At 47.1% G+C, this 18858-nt stretch overlaps 1 protein-coding gene across 2 annotated transcripts; it reads left to right on the forward strand.

Annotated features, from left to right (window-relative positions):
- The first annotated feature begins 1429 nt into the window (after window positions 1-1429).
- LOC147957190 (receptor-like protein 7) lies at window positions 1430-4896 on the forward strand. 2 transcript variants are annotated; one of them, XM_087535465.1, is made up of 2 exons: window positions 1430-3999; window positions 4075-4896. In XM_087535465.1, the coding sequence occupies exons 1-2, from the start codon at window positions 1508-1510 to the stop codon at window positions 4532-4534; spliced, it is 2952 nt and encodes a 983-aa protein (XP_087391591.1). In that variant the 5' UTR covers window positions 1430-1507; the 3' UTR covers window positions 4535-4896. The 2 variants fall into 2 exon arrangements, with proteins under 2 accessions (XP_087391591.1, XP_087391590.1); XM_087535464.1 differs by having other exon boundaries at window positions 1432-4885.
- The last annotated feature ends 13962 nt before the right edge of the window (window positions 4897-18858 follow it).

The following is an 18858-nucleotide window of genomic DNA, read 5'->3' on the forward strand; positions in this document are numbered from 1 at the left end:
AAAAAAAGACAGAAAAAAGAAAAAATACACAAATCTTAAAGCACGATCCAACGGCCAGAAAATTGATTGACCACAAAACTAAAAGTCAGCTGACTGAAATCTAGCTAAAGTGGATGTTTTTTTATCAGTTATGCCTTTTGTTTTTTTCTAAAAAAATCATATTTATTATAGAAGTTCACTGGAAGTACAAAGCATCTCAAACAAAACAAAAATTACATTAAGATTATGATACCACAGAATGTTCACTAGTACCGGCAGAACGCGCCACTGTCGTCACTCCCGTACCGGAGCCGGTTTGACCTTGTTGATGCCATTTTAATATGCACAAACATGTTTACAATATGTGATGAACATTTTCTGTATGCATGATAAAAAGTTTGCTAATATGCATAACCAGGTTTTAATTTTCTGTAATATATATCTTTTCCATTTTAACCGATTAACCTTTTTAATAAACTGTGCAAAAAAATCCAAGGAAAATCAAACTGAAACCAGGGACATGGGCCCAGCCCAGTTAAGCATCGTGTGGGCGCAGCCCAGGTCAGCCTTCTCGTGTTCTTCCTTAATTTGCTACAAGCCCATCCCACCCTAGTCGCTCTATTCCATCACTCTCAAAAAGAAAAAAAAATATCATTTCTCAAAAAAAAAAAATCAAAGAAAAATATCACCATGAGATGTAGAGTAGACGGAATCATCAGGCGCCGGAGCAGACCGTTGTCGCCGCCATGTTGACACCGGATGGATCGCCGTCGCCTCTCCTTAGACTCACCTCCTTCAGGTACCTGTTTGGCTCGGCCAAATCCTCCCCCTTTCTCCCTTCCACCCGCCTCGTCGCAAGCGCAAGAACCCTAGGATGTTAGGACTATTCACTTACTCACCGATTGGGATGGGAAAAAAATATCTCAAATCCTTGGCAGCTAGGTGATTATTCCTTGGAGTAATTACGGATGTTTGCAAGTCATGATTATTAATTTAGACTGCCATGGGAGGCTGGAAGCAATGGGACATAAATTTTCTTCTTTTTTTCCTCCCTTTTCTATAGACTGTGCTAGGAGTACACTCCTGACCATTTTTTTTATCAAACACGATTTTAATAGTATTTCTTATATTCTGAATTTCAAAAAAGAAAAAAACCAGAGGTGGTCATAGAGTGATAAAGGAGTGCTTGTTATGGGGCTGGAATTCAGCATCTCTGATAAAGGAGTGGTAGGAGGCTCCCGAGTGGTCGAGTGGACATATGTCGCTGTGCTTCAATTATTATGTAGAATTGTTGTGGACGGGGGATTATGATATATGGAGGGTACGCAAGTGCAAATGCAAACCTCGTGGACGGCTTTGCTGCCACCCGTGTATTATCGTTACGCGTACTGCACAGAAGATAGAAGGCAAGACTGCATGAGGCTGCTCAGCAACCGTGTATATAAACGGGCATAAGGCGGGTAGAAGTCTATCAATCTCTGCTCGATCAGTCTTAAGCCACCCAATAAACAAAGCTCCCGTTACACATATGTCCCCCATGATGGCACATCCCGTGCCATTAGTACCACTGCTGCTGCTCCTGGTTGTAAGCTCGCTTCTCCCTTCGGCTGCGGCTGGTACGTTCACTAACCACACTGCCTCCATACCTGTTCGGTGCTTGCCGGACCAGGCGTCGGCGTTGTTTCAGCTAAAACATTCATTCACCACCACCGACGAGTCCGTCGCGGCCTTCCACTCATGGAAGGCTGGCACGGACTGCTGCCGTTGGGAGGGCATCCGCTGCGGTGCCACCAGCGGCCGTGTCACTTCCCTTGATTTGGGTGATCGCGGCTTGGAGAGTGATCATCTCGATCATGTGCTCTTCGAGCTGAACTCCCTCAGGTATCTCAACCTGGGTGGAAATGACTTCAGTCTTTCTGAAATCCCATCCACTGGGCTTGAGCAGCTCACCAGGCTCACCCATCTCAACCTCTCCAACTCCAAATTTGCAGGACAAGTGCCAGCCTATAGTATAGGCTGCCTCACGAATTTGGCCTCTCTCGACCTCTCCTCCTACTCTGAAATTACTGAGTGGTACGATCATACCCATATGATTCGAGTCCATTTCGATCAGCTCATACTGCCTAACTTAACAGGCTTAGTTGCAAACCTTACAAGTTTGAGGGAGCTCCATCTTGGTTGGGTGGATATGTTCGGGCAAGGAGAAGAGTGGTGCAGTGCTCTAGCCAATTACACTCCAAATCTTCGTGTTCTTAGCTTGCCCTTCTGTAGGCTCTCGAGTCCCATTTGTGGATCTCTTGTCGGTTTGCAATCACTCTCCGTGGTCGATCTGCAGTACAACAGGTTGACCGGTTCAATTCCAGTGTTCTTTGCCAACTTCTCCTCCTTGAATGTTCTCCAGCTTAGTTATAATAACCTTGAAGGACGAGTCCCTCCTGTGATCTTTCAACACAAGAAACTAGTGACTATTGATCTTCACCACAATCCTAACATATTAGGTAATCTGCCGAATTTCTCAACTGATAGTAATCAGCTGGAGAACTTGTTTGTCGGCGACACCAATTTCTCTGGTACAGTACCAAATTCTATTAGTAATCTCAAACATTTGAAGAAGCTAGGCCTTGATGCACTTGGTTTTACTGGAGAGCTACCCTCATCAATCGGTAGGCTCACATCCTTGAATTCATTGCAGATCTCTGGGTTGGGACTAGTAGGATCGATATCATCATGGATCACAAACCTAGCATCCCTAGAGGTTCTAGTAGTTTCTTGTTGTGGCTTCAATGGACCAATACCTTCTTCCATTGGTGATTTGAACAAATTGAGGAAATTAGCACTTTATAAGTGCAATTTTTCTGGGAAAATACCTTCGGGTATCTTGAACTTAACTCTGCTAGATACCCTAGTACTTGCTTCGAATAATCTCGTAGGCACTGTGCAATTGAACTCGTTATGGAAACTACCAAACCTATATGATTTGAATCTCTCAAACAATAAATTAAGTGTAATAGAAGGAGAACATAATTCTTCATTGATATCCTCCCCAAATATTGCATATCTAGGTTTGGCATCATGTAACATAAATAATTTCCCTAACATTCTGGGACATACAGATAAAATAAAAGTAGTTGATCTTTCGAGTAACCAAATTCATGGTGCCATACCCCAGTGGGCATGGCAGAAATGGACAGACCATGGCCCTTTGGTTCTGAACTTATCACACAATGAATTTAAAAGTGTTGGGTACGAAACCTTCCTTCCTTTTCATATAGAAATGTTGGACCTCAGTTTTAACATGTTTGAGGGGATAATACCTTTACCCCAATACTCCGGGGAGATGCTTGATTACTCAAGCAACTGTTTCTCTTCCATGCCTCCTAATATTTCTACTCAACTTGAAGATACTTCCTATTTCAAGGCATCAAGCAACAACCTCTCAGGGAATATTCCACCATCTTTTTGTAGCACAGAACTGACAATTCTTGATCTATCTTACAACAACCTCAGTGGTTCAATTCCTTCATGCCTAATGGAGGATAACAATGCACTGCAAGTTCTTAATCTGAAAGAAAACCAACTTTCTGGACAGCTGCCACATAATATCAATGAAAGTTGCAAGTTTGAGGCACTAGACTTGAGTGGCAACCAGATTGAAGGACAGTTGCCTAGATCTCTAGCTTCTTGCAAGTACCTGGAGGTCCTCGATATTGGACACAATCAAATTAGTGACTCTTTTCCATGTTGGATGACTGCACTTCCCAGACTTGAAGTCCTCGTCCTAAAGTCCAATAAGTTATTTGGACAAGTGTCACCTTCTATTGATGATGAGAAAAGCACTTGTGAGTTTCCAAGGCTGCGGATCCTGGATCTGGCCTCCAACAATTTATCAGGGACATTGACAGAAGGATGGTTTATTAGATTGAAGTCCATGATGGTTGATGTGAATGAAACGTCAGCCATGGAGTATAACAGCTATCAAAACCAAGTATACCAGGTCAACACTGTGCTCACATACAAAGGGTATGCCGTCTCCTTTACCAAAATACTAAGAACCCTTGTATTCATTGATGTCTCAAACAATGCAATCCATGGTAGCATCCCTGGAGCTATTGGAGAACTTGTTTTGCTGCAAGTGCTCAACATGTCGCACAACTCCTTCACGGGGCCGATTCCATCTCAGTTCGTCTATTTGCACCAGCTGGAGTCTTTGGACATCTCATCAAATGGTATTTCAGGGGAGATTCCGCAGGAGATATCCTCTCTCGACTTCCTCACAACATTGAACCTATCCAACAACATGCTGGAGGGAAGGATACCAGAATCGCCTCATTTCTCGACATTCGATAATAGCTCATTTATGGGTAACACTGGGTTATGTGGGCCTCCACTATCAAAACAGTGCAACAATGAGACACCACCAAATTCGGCGCTTCATAATTCGGAGGAGAAATCTGCAGATGTTATGTTGTTCCTTTTTGTTGGATTGGGACTTGGTGTTGGGTTTGCAGTTGCAATTGTAGTGATATGGGTGCTCCCCCTTAGAAAGAAATCCTGAACGATCACTCAAATCAGGAAAACAAATGTACATCATGAGACATATGGACATAATTTGTAATAGTTCTAGCTTTATTATTTTTATGTTACCGATGATCTGCTGCAATGGTATAGCTTGAGTTCACACGCATGCCGTCTTGTACTATTGTGTATGTATGGTTTGGTCCAACCATCCGTAGTAGCATAAAAATAATAATGAATAATTGAGAGGTACTTGTACGTTGTATGTTTTCTTCTTTCCCAACATGAAGGCATGTAAATACGTAATTAACTGGAGTGTATGATTATGTTGATTGGTTTCTGTGCTTGCGCTTGCGTTGAATGGATATACTTGTTTGCACAAAAGGGGTATTTTCTTCGGTCCCAACATTAGAAGCATGTAAGAATCGTCAATGGTCTCACTGATTGTGGTCGTATTTTCTTTGTTGTTGTACATGTTATATTTGTGTCGAATATTATGTACACAAGGAGTTACGTGGATTTGGAGTTGTAATTGGTATGGATAGGTACGAGTCGTGTAGGAGTCAGACACGTTGTATCCTAGGCCTCTTATATATCGACCGGCACCACACGTTGTAACCCATGATGACTTGATAGCAATAGGTACGCGGGGAGCTGGCGGCTTGTGCCGGCGCCCGGGTGGTCGTTGTTGCGGTATCGTGGGGAGGAGTGCCCATAGTCATTGCCCTGGGGATGCAGGCATACCGGTGAACCTTGTTAACAAATATCGTGCCTAGGTGTGTCATCTATGATCTTGCATTGGCGTTTAATTCTAACAAGTGGTATCATGAGCAAAGTTGCGAGAAGGCTATGTGGAAGATCATCTAGAGGTACGAGCAGCAAGGTGCCAGGGAACGTCCGAGTGGCGCAAGGTGGAGCATGACGGCAATCGCAGATGAGGTTGGTGGTGTCGGACACTTCAGACAAAGGGCCTGGACCATTCGATGGGCTGCGGTCGGTATGGATCGGCTAAACGTGGCGATCGAACCGGCCTAGTGGCTGTTAAAGACGGAGGCGGTGTATTCGGCTTGTGATCAGACCGGCGACTAGACGTGAGGAACGGCCGGATAGATCGGAGTGTGAGAGCATCGAGATGATGCGCTCGGTGTTGTACAAGGGCGGTGGCACGACACTACAGACGGATTGTGCCAACAGGTGGCCAGGGTGCGGCACAACTCGTGCACGGATAATGCACGAGGTGGCGACTGTTTTAACAGGGTTGGCGTGCGGCGTACGCGCGACATGGCAAGTTACGGATCGCTGGCGAAGAATCAAGAAGAACAGGAAAGCGAGCTGTCGTCGGATTAGCGGCGGATTTTTTGCGATAGATACAGAATCGAGAAAAGGAAGTTACGGTGCAAGCAGGGTGCAAGGCTGTGCCTACGCGAAGAGGCAGTGCGACGTGCGGTATAACGCAAGGAAATAAGCGTGATGGTTCAGGAGTCCAACGGATGCGATTGAGAAGCCACCGGTTGTGATACGTGTACAGATTGGATTTTGTGAGTTTCCTTATGTATGTATGCATGTGGGGCCGGTTCGGACTAGTGCAATGCACGGTGGTCCATGGCTTGCATGCATGGACGGCTTTGGATTGAACAAAAGAAAATCTGTGTGTATGCATGTTCAGGCACGGAGACGTGATTGCTGGAGTTGGGTTCGACTGGAATCTGTGATGCCGTGACGGTTCAGGCTCGGTTTCCGTGTCAGGGAAGGAAAAGCAAGGCCGGCTGTTTCCAGCGGAAATAAAGGGCTGGGGCGACGAGGCTAACAAAGGGCACAAACAATCGTCTGCGAGTTCAGGAAAAGGTGGAGCGGTCAGTTTCGTCGGAGAAATTCATCTGCATGGTACATATGACCGGAGGCTCTACGACAACTTTTTGAAGGGCGGACAGGAAGGAGTGCTGCAGCTGCGCGCGCGGCCGTGTCGGTAGGGAGAGCGGGGGCACCCTCGACCGTGGCTGCGCAGCCCGATCAGAGCGTGGTAACAGCAGGGGTTGTTGCTGCCTCTCCCCCTCGTCCGCCTCATGATAAGGCGCGTGGCTAAAGCGGTGACCTCGTGTGGGATCCGCCTCCGCGATCGCATCATTTAATGCGGTTCCTCTTTTGGAACATCCGAGGCTACGACCACGCTGGGAGGTGCACCCAGCTTAAGGACTACATGCGCAATGAGGGCATTGACGCGGTAGGTATTCAGAAAACCATTAAGGCCGATTTTCGTCACCACGAGCTGCTGGCGATCAACCCCCTGGAGCGTTTTATGTGGCATTGGTCCCCGGCCCGCGGGCACCCGGGTGGCAATGCTTCTGGGCCTAAGCAATTCTTGCTTCAAGGTGCTGTCCTGAGAGACATGCACCTTTTTTATTTCTGCCCACGTTAGGCATAGGGCATCGCTACGGGAGTGGGTGGTGCTCGTTGTCTACAGCCCCGCTGACCACTCGCGCTCGCTCGAGTTTTTGGACGAGCTCCAGGCAAGGGTAGGACACTCGGTTGCCCTCAATCTCCCGCTTGTGATGGGGGGTGACTTTAACTTGATCCGCTCGGGCGCGGACAAGAACAACGCAAACATAAACTGGAACAGAGTCTCCATGTTTAACAACGTGATTGCAGCCATGGCACTTAGGGAAGTGGCCAGAACTGGGGCACGGTACACTTGGACCAACAAGCAGCTTTCGCCGGTGCAATCAGTGCTTGATAGGGTGTTTGTTACGGCCGAATGGGAGTTGTGGTTTCCCATGTGCTCGTTGGTAGCTGAAACTCGAATTGGGTCTGATCACGTGCCTCTGGTCCTGTCCACCAGGGAGGACAGGCTCAAGCGAAGCCCCCATTTCTTCTTCGAAACAGCCTGCTTTGAAATCCCGGAGTTCGATCAGGTATTTAGGCAAAAGTGGGAGGCCTGTGTCAACAGGCTCGGCCCCCAGCGCGGGCCCATGGAGCTTTGGGTCGCGACCGGGGCGGGCCTCTGTGCGTCTCTCAAGGGCTGGGGGGCCAACCAAGGTCGCGAAGAAAAACTCCGACGTGCCCGTCTTGTCCAGGAGCTCGCGGCCCTGGATGTTTAGGCCGATGCCCGCCCATTCTCTGAGCAAGAGTGGGAACACCGCTACGACCTGGAGGGGCAGGTGGAGGCGCTTCTTCGGGCTGAGTTGGCGGCGGAGAGGGGGGCTTAAGTGGACCCTGAATGGCGATGCAAACACGAAATATTTTCGCCTATGCGAATGGCCGCCGCCGCAAATGGGCCATCCTTCGTCTGCAATCGGAGCAGGAGCTTCTGTTGCGTCAAGGCGACATTATGCAGCATGTCTATCAGTTCTAAATCCAACTGATGGGCACGTGCGAGCCACCACTGGCTCGCCTTCGCACGGACCTGTGGGACCTGTCAGGTAGGGTGTCTGAGGCCGAAAACGAGGTCCTCGGCCTCGCCTTCACTCCTCAGGAAATCGATGCAGCCATTCATGGCATGAAGTCTGACACGGCCCCCGGCCCGGATGGTTGGCCGGTGGCCATGTTCAAGCATGATACGTCCATTTTGCATCATGCTTTTATATCGATATTTATTGCATTATGGGCTGTTACTTCACATTATGTCACAATACTTATGGCTATTCTCTCTTATTTTACAAGATTTACATAAGGAGGGAGAATGCCGGCAGCTGGAATTCTGGGCTGGAAAAGGAGCAAATATTAGAGACCTATTCTGCACAACTCCAAAAGTCCTGAAACTCCACGGAATATCTGAAGGAAATATGCCCTAGAGGCAATAATAAAGTTATTATTTATTTCCTTATATCATGATAAATATTTATTATTCATGCTAGAATTGTATTAACCGGAAACATGATACATGTGTGAATACATAGACAAACAGAGTGTCACGAGTATGCCTCTACTTGACTAGCTGGTTGATCAAAGATGGTTATGTTTCCTAGCCATGGACAAAGAGTTGTCATTTGATTAACGGGATCACATCATTAGGAGAATGATGTGATTGACTTGACCCATTCCGTTAGCTTAGCACTTGATCGTTTAGTATGTTGCTATTGCTTTCTTCATGACTTATACATGTTCCTATGACTATGATATTATGGAACTCCCGTTTACCGGAGGAATACTTTGTGTGCTACCAAACGTCACAACGTAACTGGGTGATTATAAAGGTGCTCTACAGGTGTCTCCGAAGATACTTATTGGGTTGGCGTATTTCGAGATTAGGATTTGTCACTCTGATTGTCGGAGAGGTATCTCTGGGCCCACTCGGTAATGCACCTCACTATAAGCCTTGCAAGCATTGCAGCTAATGAGTTAGTTGCGGGATGATGTATTACGGAACGAGTAAAGAGACTTGCCGGTAACGAGATTGAACTAGGTATTGAGATACCGACGATCGAATCTCGGGCAAGTAACATACCGATGACAAAGGGAACAACGTATGTTGTTATGCGGTCTGACCGATAAAGATCTTCGTAGAATATGTGGGAGCCAATATGGGCATCCAGGTTCCGCTATTGGTTATTGACCGGAGACGTGTCTCGGTCATGTCTACATAGTTCTCGAACCCGTAGGGTCCGCACGCTTAAAGTTACGATGACAGTTTCATTATGAGTTTATATGTTTTGATGCACCGAAGGTTGTTCGGGGTCCCGGACGGACATGACGAGGAGTCTCGAAATGGTCGAGACGTAAAGATTGATATATTGGACGACTATATTCGGATACCGGAAGTGTTCCGGAGAAGTTTCGGATAAAACCGGAGTACCGGAGGGTTACCGGAACCCCCCGGGGGGTTAATGGGCCTCATGGGCCCAAAGTGGAGCAGAGGAGGGGCGGCCAGGGCAGGCCACGCGCCCCCTCCCCCTCTAGTCCGAATTGGACAAGGAGGGGGGGCGGCGCCCCCTTTCCTTCCTCTTATCTCTCCCTTCCTTCCCCCTCTCCTAGTTGGACAAGGAAAAGAGGGAGTCCTACTCCCGGTAGGAGTAGGACTCCTCCCTGGCGCGCCTCCTCCTGGCCGGCCGCCCCCTCCCCCTTGCTCCTTTATATACGGGGGCAGGGGGGCACCTCTAGACACAACAATTGATCCCTTGGATCTCTTAGCCGTGTGCGGTGCCCCCCTCCACCATAGTCCACCTCGATAATATCGTAGCGGTGCTTAGGCGAAGCCCTGCGTCGGTAGAACATCATCATCGTCACCACGCCGTCGTGCTGATGAAACTCTCCCTCAACACTCGGCTGGATCGGAGTTCGAGGGACGTCATCGGGCTGAACGTGTGCTGAACTCGGAGGTGCCGTGCGTTCGGTACTTGATCGGTCGGATCGTGAAGACGTACGACTACATCAACCGTGTTGTTCTAACGCTTCCTCTTTCAGTCTACAAGGGTACGTGGAAAACACTCTCCCCTCTTGTTGCTATGCATCACCATGATCTTGCGTGTTCGTAGGATTTTTTTTGAAATTACTACGTTCCCCAACAATATCTTATAATAAATAATGAAAAATCCTCGCCAAAGATGAAGGCCAGGGGGCCCACACCCTGTCCACGAGGGTGGGGGGCGCGCCCCCCTAGGGCGCGCCCCCTACCTCGTGGGCCCCCTGGTGGCTCTCCGATGACCATCTTCTTCTATATGAAGTCTTTCGTCGAGAAAAAAACCAGAAGCAACCTTTCGGGACGAAACTCCGCCGCCACGAGGCGGAACCAATCTAGGGCTCCGGCAGAGCTGTTCTGCCGGGGACACTTCCCTCCGGGAGGGGGAAATCATCGCCATCATCATCACCAACGCTCCTCTCATCGGGAGAGGGCAATCCTCATCAACATCTTCACCAGCACCATCTCCTCTCAAAACCCTAGTTCTTCTCTTGTATCCAATTCTTGTCTCTAAGTCCAGGATTGGTACTAGTAGGTTGCTAGTAGTGTTAATTACTCCTTGTAGTTGATGGTAGTTGGTTTATTTGGTGGAAGATCATATGTTCAGATCCTATATGCATATTATTATCCCTCTGATTATGAACATGAATATGCTTTGTGAGTAGTTACGTTTGTTCCCGAGGACAAGGGAGAAGTCTTGCTATTAGTAGTCATGTGAATTTGGTATTCGTTCGATATTTTGATAAGATGTATGTTGTCTAGCCTCTAGTGGTGTTATGTGAACGTCGACTACATAACACTTCACCATTATTTGGGCCTAGAGGAAGGCATTGGGGAGTAATAAGTAGATGATGGGTTGCTAGAGTGACAGAAGCTTAAACCCTAGTTTATGCGTTGCTTCGTAAGGGGCTGATTTGGATCCACATGTTTCATGCTATGGTTAGGTTTACCTTAATACTTTTGTTGTAGTTGCGGATGCTTGCAATAGAGGTTAATCATAAGTGGGATGCTTGTTCAAGTAAGAACAGCACCCAAGCACCGGTCCACCCACATATCAAATTATCAAAGTATCGAACGCGAATCATATGAACGTGATGAAAACTAGCTTGACGATATTCCCATGTGTCCTCGGGAGCGCTTTTCCTATTATAAGAGTTTGTCCAGGCTTGTCGTTTGCTACAAAAGGATTGGGCCACCTTGCTGCACTTTATCTACTTTTCTTACTTGCTGCTCGTTACAAATTATCTTATCACAAAACTATCTGTTACCACTTATTTCAGTACTTGCAGAGAATACCTTGCTGAAAACCGCTTGTCATTTCCTTCTCCTCCTCGTTGGGTTCGACACTCTTACTTATCGAAAGGACTACGATAGATCCCCTATACTTGTGGGTCATCAAAGCGCTTCTGGGCTCTCCTTCAGGGTCAGATCTTCGGGGTTTGCAACGGTTTTATGTGTGGAGAGGTGGATATCTCACGTTTAAACTTTGGGATCCTCTCCCTCATCCCTAAAGTGCAGGGGGCTGATAATATTAGGCAATTTAGACCCATTGCGCTGATCAACGTGCCTTTTAAAATTTGCTCTAAAGCTTGCTCTACGCGGTTGTCTCCTGTTGCCCATCGCATTATTAGTAGGAGCCAGTCTGCGTTCATTCGCGGGCGAAACATTCTGGAGGGGCTCCTTGCCTTGCACGAGAAGGTTCACTCGCTCAAACGCACGCGTCAGCCCGCGATTCTTCTGAAACTCGATTTCGAAAAAGTGTATGACCGTGTAAATATGGATTTCCTTAGGCAGGTCCTCTTGGGAAGAGGCTTCTTGCCCGTTTGGGTTCACTGCATGCTTCAACTGGTCTCGGGGGGCCAAACGGCAATTGCGGTCAACGGCGAAGTAGGTCACTACTTTCGCAATAAGCGGGGGCTGCGTCAGGGAGACCCAGCTTCTCCATTATTGTTCAGCTTTGTGGCCGATGCACTGGCTGCAATGTTGGACAGAGCTAGGACGGATGGCCACCTAAGGGGGGTTGCCAACCATTTCGTTCCGGGAGGGGTTTCCCACCTACAGTACGCAGACGATACGCTGCTACTGTTCGAGCCTGACAGACATAGCATAGCTACGGTCAAAGCTATTCTGCTGAGTTTTGAACTCATGTCCGGCCTAAAAATCAACTTCCCCAAATGTGAAGTGATTTCCATGGGGATGGAGCCAGATGAGAGTCAGGACGTGGCAGATCTGCTCGACTGCAAATTGGCACTCTTCCATTCCATTACCTACACTACAAAAAATACACTTCCGTGATGATATGTGTTTGTCACAGTAGGTCACGTTTTTTGTCATGCATGTACATCCATGACAAATTTATGACAGAATCAAGATAGTCATACCTGTGCTGTCATAGAAGTGTTCCATGACATTACGATAATTATCATCACGGAAGTGTCCACTTCAATGACGATAAATCGCGCGTCATAGAAGTGCTTTCGTCAAGGGTGACCAACACGTGGCATCCACCGTAAGGGAACGCCGTTAAGCTATCGGGTCGGGTTTTGGATCCGCTAACCCATTAACAACCCCGACCAATGGGGATTTTCCATGTGTAAAATCATCATTGGCTAGAGGAAACACGTGTCGGCTCATCGTTGGGACAGATGTCATCCACTCACTGGACAGAATGCGCCTATGATACATCGACATGTGGCACGGCCCAACAGTGGCCCATTCCTGTGAAAAGGCCGGCCCGTTTGACTTGGTCAAAAGCTGGCGGGCCGGCCCATGGAAAGCCTGTTAATGGCCTGTTCGCATATAGCCCATTTACAGCCCGCTAACCCAAGGCCCGTTACGCCCTATCCGAATTAGGCCCAGTAGCATCATCTGGGCCATCCAATATGATTCCAGCCCGTTTTCACTTCTGGCCCATGTATAGCCCATGACGTCTTTCGGCCCATATGAGGCCCTTTGTAACTCTTGGCCCATTAGCGGCCTGTGCTGAAACTGGCCCGTAATGAATAGTGCATCACTTTATACCCATTAATAGCCCGTTATTCTGTTGGGCCGTTTCCAGCCCAAGTTAACTTTCGGCCTTCCGAGGGCCCATTTATTCTTGGGCTCATTTGTAGCATTCGGTTACTTACGGTCCGTTACTGTCATTTTCTGCTTGTGGGCCAAATTCAGCCCGTCATTACAGTCGGCCCGTTTGTGGACCGTTAGTCTGTTGGGCCATTTTCATAGCATCACCAAGTATGGCCTATTAACGGCCCGTTATGGTCAGCCCATAAAACGTATGATTTCCATTAAAGGCCCATATTCGGCCCATTAAAGGCCCGTACAAGACCCATAAATGAGTCGGCGGCCCATGGATCCTACGAGACGTAGTACGCCCATGGATCCTACGAGACGTACAAGGCCCATGGATCCTACGAGACGTACAAGGGCCATGGATCCTACGAGACGTAGAAGGCCCACGGATCCTATGAGACGTAGAAGGCCCATGGATCCTACGAGACGTAGAAGGCCCATGGATCCGACGGCCCGTGAAGGGCCATGGTCGGGCGAGTTGGCCCCCCTTTGAACGATATAGCATATTCAAAGAATTATCCTACTCAATACTATCAGCTCTAAAAAGCATACACTATACAACAAAGAGATCAAGGCATAGAAAGGTAGAATAATCCTACACTATAAAATAAAGAAATTACAGCCGATTATACCCACTGGGCATTATGGTTTAGCACAGGTGATAATAAAAGCATACACAAACAGCAAATTACATACACTGGGCAAATACAGCTCATACATCATGGACGCGCATCAACTTAACTCCATTTGAACTATAATCTCTTCAGAAAATAGGATTGGCCGGATTCAGATAGCACAAATTCCAGTCTGCAAAATCTCCAATTCCTTCATGGTTACGTCAGTGTCTTGTTTCATTTTTTTGACTCCTGCATCTAATACCTGCATGTCCAGTCTCAACTTGTTGATTATACGTTGACAATCATGTACACGTTGTCTTGCCACCTCTAGTTGATGCTCGAGAACATCAACACATTCCAATTCCAATCCATAATCATTCGGTAACGGCCATGCTGCACTGCTCGCAGATCTTTGTGTTGATGTCACTTCATCCTGAAATGTTTCTGTAAGTACACATGACTAGGGAAAAAATATAGTTACAACAGTGAAGTGAACAAGACACTATTTTGTGCTACATGGCAAAACAGGACTAACAATAATGTTACACGTCACTTTCAAAAAAAAATGTTACACGTTATGAAGCATAAGCAGGTGATATTTTCAAAATTATAAAAAATATAGTCTGTGCAACCTGCATACAGAAATCCCTCTTAGCTCACCAGAGGAGCTTGATGTTGGGGCCCAATCGAAAACACAGACAAGTTACAAATTTAGACAGCACGTTGTGTATAAGTAAGCAAGCAGTTGGCCATTCCGTGCCTCAATTAAAGTCTTAGGGAGCATAATGAACAGCAGAGGGTTTCATACAAACATACTGTTGGGGAACGTTGCAGAAAACAAAAATTTTCCTACGGTTTCACCAAGATCCATCTAGGAGTTCATCTAGCAACGAGTGATTGGATTGCATCTACATACCTTTGTAGAACACGCGCGGAAGCGTTCAGAGAACGGGGATGAGGTAGTCGAACACGACGTGATCCAAATCACCGGAGATCCTAGCGCCGAACGGACGACACCTCCGCGTTCAACACACGTACAGTCAGCGTAACGTCTCCTCCTTCTTGATCCAGCAAGGGGAGAGGAGAGGTTGAGGAAGATGGCTCCAGCAGCAGCATGACGGCGTGGTGGTGATGGAGCTGCAGTACTCCGGCAGGGCTTCGCTAAGCTCTATGGAGGAGGAGGAGGTGTTGGAGAGGGAGAGGGAGGCACCAAAGGCGTGGTTTGAGAGGCCCTCCTTCCCTCACTATATATAGGGAGCCAAGGGGGGGGGCACCGGCCCTAGGAGATCCAATCTCCTAGGGGGCGGCGGCCAAGGGAGGAATCCCTCCCCCCCAAGGCACCTAGGTGGTGCCTTCCCCTTTTGGGACTCTTCCCTTCTTGAACCCTAGGCGCATGGGCCTCTTGGGGCTGGTGCCCTTGGCCCATGTAGGCCAAGGCGCACCCCCTACAGCCCATGTGGCCCCCCGGGGCAGGTGGCCCCACCCGGTGGACCCCCGGGATCCTTCCGGTGGTCCCGGTACAATACCGGTGACCCCGAAACTTGTCCCGATGGCCGAAATAGCACTTCCTATATATAATTCTTTACCTCCGGACCATTCCGGAACTCCTCGTGACGTCCGAGATCTCATCCGGGACTCCGAACAACATTTGGGTTACTGCATGTACATATCCCTACAACCCTAGCGTCACCGAACCTTAAGTGTGTAGACCCTACGGGTTCGGGAGACATGTAGACATGACCGAGATTGCTCTCCGGTCAATAACCAACAGCGGGATATGGATACCCATGTTGGCTCCCACATGCTCCTCGATGATCTCATCGGATGAACCACAATGTCGAGGATTCAAGCAACCCCGTATTCAATTCCCTTTGTCAATCGGTATGTTACTTGCCCGAGATTCGATCGTCGGTATCCCAATACCTCGTTCAATCTTGTTACCGGCAAGTCACTTTACTCGTACCGTAATGCATGATCCCGTGACCAGACACTTGGTCACTTTGAGCTCATAATGATGATGCATTACCGAGTGGGCCCAATGATACCTCTCCGTCATACGGAGTGACAAATCCCAGTCTTGATCCGTGTCAACCCAACAGACACTTTCGGAGATACCCGTAGTCTACCTTTATAGTCACCCAGTTACGTTGTGACGTTTGGTATACCCAAAGCACTCCTACGGTATCCGGGAGTTACACGATCTCATGGTCTAAGGAAAGGATACTTGACATTGGAAAAACTCTAGCAAACGAACTATACGATCTTTATGCTATGTTTAGGATTGGGTCTTGTCCATCACATCATTCTCCTAATGATGTGATCTCGTTATCAATGACATCCAATGTCCATAGTCAGGAAACCATGACTATCTGTTGATCAACGAGCTAGTCAACTAGAGGCTTACTAGGGACATGTTGGTGTCTGTTATTCACACATGTATTACGATTTCCGGATAACACAATTATAGCATGAATAAAGACAATTATCATGAACAAGGAAATATAATAATAATGCTTTTATTATTGCCTCTAGGGCATATTTCCAACAGTCTCCCACTTGCACTAGAGTCAATAATCTAGTTACATTGTGATGAATCGAACACCCATGGAATTCTGGTGTTGATCATGTTTTGCTCTAGGGAGAGGTTTAGTCAACGGATCTGCTACATTCAGGTTCGTATGTACTTTACAAATATCTATGTCTCCATCTTGAACATTTTCACGAATGGAGTTGAAGCGACGCTTGATGTGCCTTGTCTTCTTGTGAAACTTGGGCTCCTTGGCAAGTGCAATAGCTCCAGTGTTGTCACAGAAGAGTTTGATTGGCCCCGACGCATTGGGTATGACTCCTAGGTCGGTGATGAACTCCTTCACCCATATTGCTTCATGTGCTGCCTCCGAGGCTGCCATGTACTCTGCTTCACATGTAGATCCCGCCACGACGCTCTGCTTGCAACTGCACCAGCTTACTGCCCCACCATTCAAAATATACACGTATCCGGTTTGAGACTTAGAGTCATCCAGATCTGTGTCGAAGCTAGCGTCGACGTAACCCTTTACGACGAGCTCTTCGTCACCTCCATAAACGAGAAACATTTCCTTAGTCCTTTTCAGGTACATCAGGATATTCTTGACCGCTGTCCAGTGTTCCTTGCCGGGATTACTTTGGTACCTTCCTACCAAACTTACGGCAAGGTTTACATCAGGTCTGGTACACAGCATGGCATACATAATAGAACCTATGGCTGAGGCATAGGGGATGACACTCATCTCTTCTATATCTTCTGCCGTGGTCGGACATTGAGCTGAGCTCAATTTCACACCTTTAACACAGGTAAGAACCCCTTCTTAGACTGATCCATATTGAACTTCTTCAATATCTTATCAAGGTATGTGCTTTGTGAAAGACCAATGAGGCGTCTTGATCTATCTCTATAGATCTTGATGCCTAATATATATGCAGCTTCTCCAAGGTCCTTCATTGAAAAACTCTTATTCAAGTAGGCCTTAATGCTGTCCAAGAGTTCTATATCATTTCCCATCAAAAGTATGTCATCTACATATAATATGAGAAATGCTACAGTGCTCCCACTCACTTTCTTGTAAACGCAGGCTTCTCCATAAGTCTGTGTAAACCCAAACGCTTCGACCATTTCATCAAAGCGAATGTTCCAACTCCGAGATGCTTGCACCAGCCCATAAATCGAGCGTTGGAGCTTGCACACCTTGTCAGCATTCTTAGGATCGACAAAACCTTCCGGCTGCATCATATACAATTCTTCCTTAAGGAAACCATTAAGGAATGCCGTTTTGACGTCCATTTGCCATATCTCATAATCGTAGAATGCGACAATTGCTAACATGATTCGTACGGACTTTAGCTTCGCTACCGGTGAGAAAGTCTCATCGTAGTCAACCCCTTGAACTTGTCGATAACCCTTAGCGACAAGCCGAGCTTTATAGATGGTCACATTACCATCCGCGTCTGTCTTCTTCTTAAAGATCCATTTATTTTCTATGGCTCGCCGTTCAACGGGCAAGTCAGTCAAAGTCCATACTTCGTTTTCATACATGGATCCTATCTCGGATTTCATGGCTTCTAGCCATTTGTCGGAATCCGGGCCCGCCATCGCTTCTTCATAGTTCAAAGGTTCACCGTTGTCTAACAACATGATTTCCAAGACAGGGTTGCTGTACCACTCTGGTGCGGAACGTGTCCTTGTGGACCTTTGAATTTCAGTAGGAGCTTGATCAGAAGTATCTTGATCATCATCAATAACTTCCTCTCTAGTCGGTGCAGGCACCTCAGGAACATTTTCTTGAGTTGCGCCTTTTTCCGGTTCAAGAGGTAATACTTCATCAAGTTCTACTTTCCTCCCACTTACTTCTTTCGAGAGAAACTCCTTCTCTAGAAAGGATCCATTCTTGGCAACAAAGATCTTGCCTTCGGATCTGAGGTAGAAGGTATACCCAACAGTTTCTTTATGGTATCCTATGAAGACGCATTTTTCCGACTTGGGTTCGAGCTTTTCAGGTTGAAGTTTCTTGACATAAGCATCGCATCCCCAAACTTTTAGAAACGACAACTTAGGTTTCTTCCCAAACCATAATTCAAACGGTGTCGTCTCAACAGATTTCGACGGAGCCCTATTTAAAGTGAATGCGGTAGTCTCTAAAGCATAGCCCCAAAAAGATAGCGGTAAATCGGTAAGAGACATCATAGATCGCACCATATCTAATAGAGTGCGATTACGACGTTCGGACACACCATTACGCTGAGGTGTTCCAGGCGGCGTGAGTTGTGAAACTATTCCACATTTTCTTAAGTGTGTGCCAAATTCATGACTCAAGTATTCTCCTCCACGATCTAATCGTAGAAACTTGATTTTCCTGTCACGTTGATTCTCAACCTCACTCTGAAATTCCTTGAACTTTTCAAAGGTTTCAGACTTGTGTTTCATCAAATAGATATACCCATATCTACTCAAGTCATCAGTGAGGGTGAGAACATAACGATAGCCACCGCGAGCCTCAACACTCATTGGACCGCACACATCAGTATGTATGATTTCCAATAAGTTGGTTGCTCGCTCCATTGTCCCTGAGAACGGAGTCTTGGTCATTTTACCCATGAGGCATGGTTCGCACGTGTCAAATGATTCGTAATCAAGAGACTCTAAAAGTCCATCTGCATGGAGCTTCTTCATGCGTTTGACACCTATGTGACCAAGGCGGCAGTGCCACAAGTATGTGGGACTATCATTATCAACCTTACATCTTTTGG

Source organism: Triticum urartu, chromosome 7A (assembly GCF_056163025.1).
Source record: "Triticum urartu cultivar PI428250 chromosome 7A, HENAU_Tu73, whole genome shotgun sequence".
Classification (NCBI taxonomy): Eukaryota; Viridiplantae; Streptophyta; class Magnoliopsida; order Poales; family Poaceae; genus Triticum; species Triticum urartu.

Coding starts and splice junctions, on each gene's coding strand:
- LOC147957190 (XM_087535464.1), top strand. CDS start 1,508: ATGTCCCCCATGATGGCACATCCCGTGCCATTAGTACCACTGCTGCTG.